At 54.0% G+C, this 3,196-nt stretch overlaps 1 protein-coding gene across 1 annotated transcript; it reads right to left on the reverse strand.

Annotated features, from left to right (window-relative positions):
- Window positions 1–393: 393 nt before the first annotated feature.
- aft (cap methyltransferase 2) lies at window positions 394–2,912 on the reverse strand. The gene has a single exon (XM_065445535.1). The coding sequence runs from the start codon at window positions 2,723–2,725 to the stop codon at window positions 725–727; it is 2,001 nt and encodes a 666-aa protein (XP_065301607.1). The 5' UTR covers window positions 2,726–2,912; the 3' UTR covers window positions 394–724.
- Between the last annotated feature and the right edge of the window lie 284 nt (window positions 2,913–3,196).

Genomic DNA, 3,196 nt, shown 5'->3' on the forward strand with positions numbered 1-3,196 from the left:
CATAGAGTTTCCTACTGAAATTTCTAGAGGGTGCTCTAGTGCTGCATTTGTTCAGCTTCTCTGGCTCTTGCGCCAATAGAACCAAATATCATCATAATCAATTGTTCAGCTACCATGAAGATGATCAATTTGTCTAATCTTCATGCTTGTGGCATCAAACGTTCTTGCTGCACTATTTTTCAAAATTTCAAATTCTAAGCACATGAATGCACCAAACTTCCCCACATATCAATAATCATTGCAATTATTGTAAATATTTATGGCAATAGCTGAAAGTGATCAATTCTCAATACATACGATTGTTCACAGAGATTAGAACTGCTGCTTAGCTTCTACAATCCTGCTACGGATAAGTTTGCAATCTTCACAGTGAAGTACTCCAAGATGCCCAAGGACGATTCTGTACACCATTTATTAACGACAAAAGGATGCACACCAATGACTTGTTTATATGTTCCCAGTGACGAGCTGCTTTTAAAAAATTGTTAGGCCTGTTGGCTAAGACATTGCCACACTGCCTAATATATATTTTGTATGTTGTGTGTATGTTACTGGTACAACGAGCCGTATGTCCAGTGTGTCCCGACAGGTACTACTACAGGGATGCTGAACACAGTCGGTACAGCGCATGCGTGACACACACACATCCTGTGCATTTAGTTCACAGGCACACACAAAAGCGCATACGCATATACCTAACTAGTCACACGGCATTTGGCAACTGTCAAGCAGTGGCGAGAACAACAGACACGAACTCATGCAGTATGCTGTCATTGACGGACCTGAGAAACTTGGTTAACTTTGTGTCACACAGCATGGGCAAGGGAACGACCTCCAGTACCGTCGAAGCGGCATCAACTTCCACGGCCGTAATTCTCGCAAAGTACTCGAGCAGTGTGTCTGCACAATCGAGGTCGACGTCCGAGAACGTCCACAGGGGCCATGTTCCCGGGACATCTGAAAAGGTCACCGTCGCGGTCTTGAAGAGACTGGTGAGGAGATAGAGCACACCGGCCGAAAACCGGCTCAGCGTCTCTCGGAACCTGACCGCCAGCTGGGTCCCAAACTCCAACTGGGACACTGCATTTGCAATGTCTGCGGCCGTCCTTGCGTTGTCCTTGCCGCAATCCACAAGAGACACGTTTGAGGTATCCACTCTCTCAACCAGATCATTGGCAGCGTCGATGGAGTCGGAGAGCCCGAGCATAAGAGCCATGTCGAGCAATGCAGATGAGCAGAACTTGGAGAGACCCGGAACTTTCCCGTACTTCTGGCCGGTGCGGATCCAAGACGCTTGTGGAGCAATCCTGTCTGACAGCGCTCTGCGGAAGGTTGGTTTGTGGGAGACATTCGCGAGGGGTATGGTGTCGAGCATTTTCTGCAGTTCATCAACATGCTTCTTCCACCAGTCGCTGCGTCCATTTCGCTCACTAAAGCTAGCTACGTTCCAGCCGCGGCATCGTAAGAGGAATGCACTTCCGCCCTGCAACAGAGGCAGGGGCGGCTGGTCGACATGTTTGCATTCGTAACGTTCAATGTAGAGCGAGGCCACCGTGTCCTTCACGCTCTGCAGTCTCAGACAGCTAGGTTGGTCCATGTCGTTTTGAAACCAGCGGATGTTCTCGCGGATGGTCCGCTCCTGGAGGTCCTTGAAGTATCGCGCGCACTTTTCGACCTGGCCCACGAAGCTGGCAGGCAGGTCTTCGACGCTGGACACGCAGAAGGCCCGCCTCTGCGCGACCAGTTTCGTCAGGGCAGCCACGTGATCGCCCGCGAGCGCCTCCTTGCGGAAGGACTTGCAGACGACGTACACCTCGGAGTTGCCGGGCTTGCTACACACGGGCTTCTTGACGTGCACCTGCCGAAAGACGCAGTTGAGCAGGTACAGCAGCGTGACGGACGGCCGCTCGAAGAAGGTGAACATCTTCAGGACGAGGTGGCCGCCCTCGGCGAGCAGCTTGAGAGCCGCCACGACTTCCGCCGCGTGCAAAGGAGCCACGGTCGACTCCTGCTCAGCGGGGTCGTCCTGGCAGTCGACACTGCCGTCTGCCGTGACCAGGTGGAAGCCGCCGGCGTCGACACCACCTCCTTCGGGGGAGAAGGTCTCGAGAAAGCGCTCGACCCTGAACTCGGGCGACATCACGTCGCCCGTCTGGTCCTGGCCGAAGTACCACCGGTCGAGCGTCATGAAGATGAGCCGGTCGTCGGTGACGGTCGACTTGAAGTCGTTGCCCTCGTAGTACGGGTTCAACGTGTTGGCGAACCACGTCCAGCTGTCGGTTCCGGCGCGGTCGTCCTCGTCGGCGTCCGCGGCCGCCGAGCGCAGGTAATGCTGCAGGGCGAGTATGAAAGCGCCGGGCGCCTCGCACAGGTGGAAGGAGCGTAGCGGGACGGGGCCCGCCAGGTCGTAGTCGTGGAGGAGCTGGAAGAACTTGCACCACGCCTGCGTGAGCAGCTCGGGCGCGGCGCTCTGGCGTACGCGGTTCATCACGTTTCCGGCGCGATTGGTCCACGTCGTGTGGCGTCGCCAAGCTATGGGCTCCATGTCGTTCAGCAGGCTCTTGGTGGCGTTCAGGTTTCGCTTCTCCTGCTGCAGCACCGGCAGCGACCAGTTGGCGTCCGCGTCGGCGCAGACGCGGCTCGGGTCGGGCGGCCGCCATGCAGACGAAGCTTGGAAAGTGAACTGCCGGTAAAAGAGCTGATCGGCTTCTTCGTAGACGGACATTGCTCGCTCTTGGGGCGTCGAGCAGTTGGTGCCGACCGCGGCGCAGGGCTACATCGAAACCTTTAAAGCTTAAAGCGAAATGAAAGGACAGTTTCTGGCGACTTACGCCTCCTGCATCTCGTAGCTTTTCAACTTGTGCGCATGCCAGAAATGTACCGTAAACAAGCTCAGCCTCTTATCGATTCAGCCAAGCCGCATGCGGTAATGCTCGCATCGGAAAATTAAACTGAAAGTATAGATTTTTTACTAATGCGTCTAGCTTAAGTTAGTGTGGTTAAAGTCGGCCTATTTATTGGTAATGTCAACGTCTTTTCACAGAAGTTAAGAGGCCGCTAAGTTTAGAAAGGCCGTGACTGGTGCTATCGGGGCACAGCAGACGAAAGGGCGAGACGCACGTTTCCTGTTCTGCCACTGTTACCTATACGTAACACTATCTTGCTCTTACTACAGTGTTATAGAAGATTTTCTTCC

This window comes from Dermacentor albipictus, chromosome 8, assembly GCF_038994185.2.
Source record: "Dermacentor albipictus isolate Rhodes 1998 colony chromosome 8, USDA_Dalb.pri_finalv2, whole genome shotgun sequence".
Classification (NCBI taxonomy): Eukaryota; Metazoa; Arthropoda; class Arachnida; order Ixodida; family Ixodidae; genus Dermacentor; species Dermacentor albipictus.

Coding starts and splice junctions, on each gene's coding strand:
- aft (XM_065445535.1), bottom strand. CDS start 2,725: ATGTCCGTCTACGAAGAAGCCGATCAGCTCTTTTACCGGCAGTTCACT.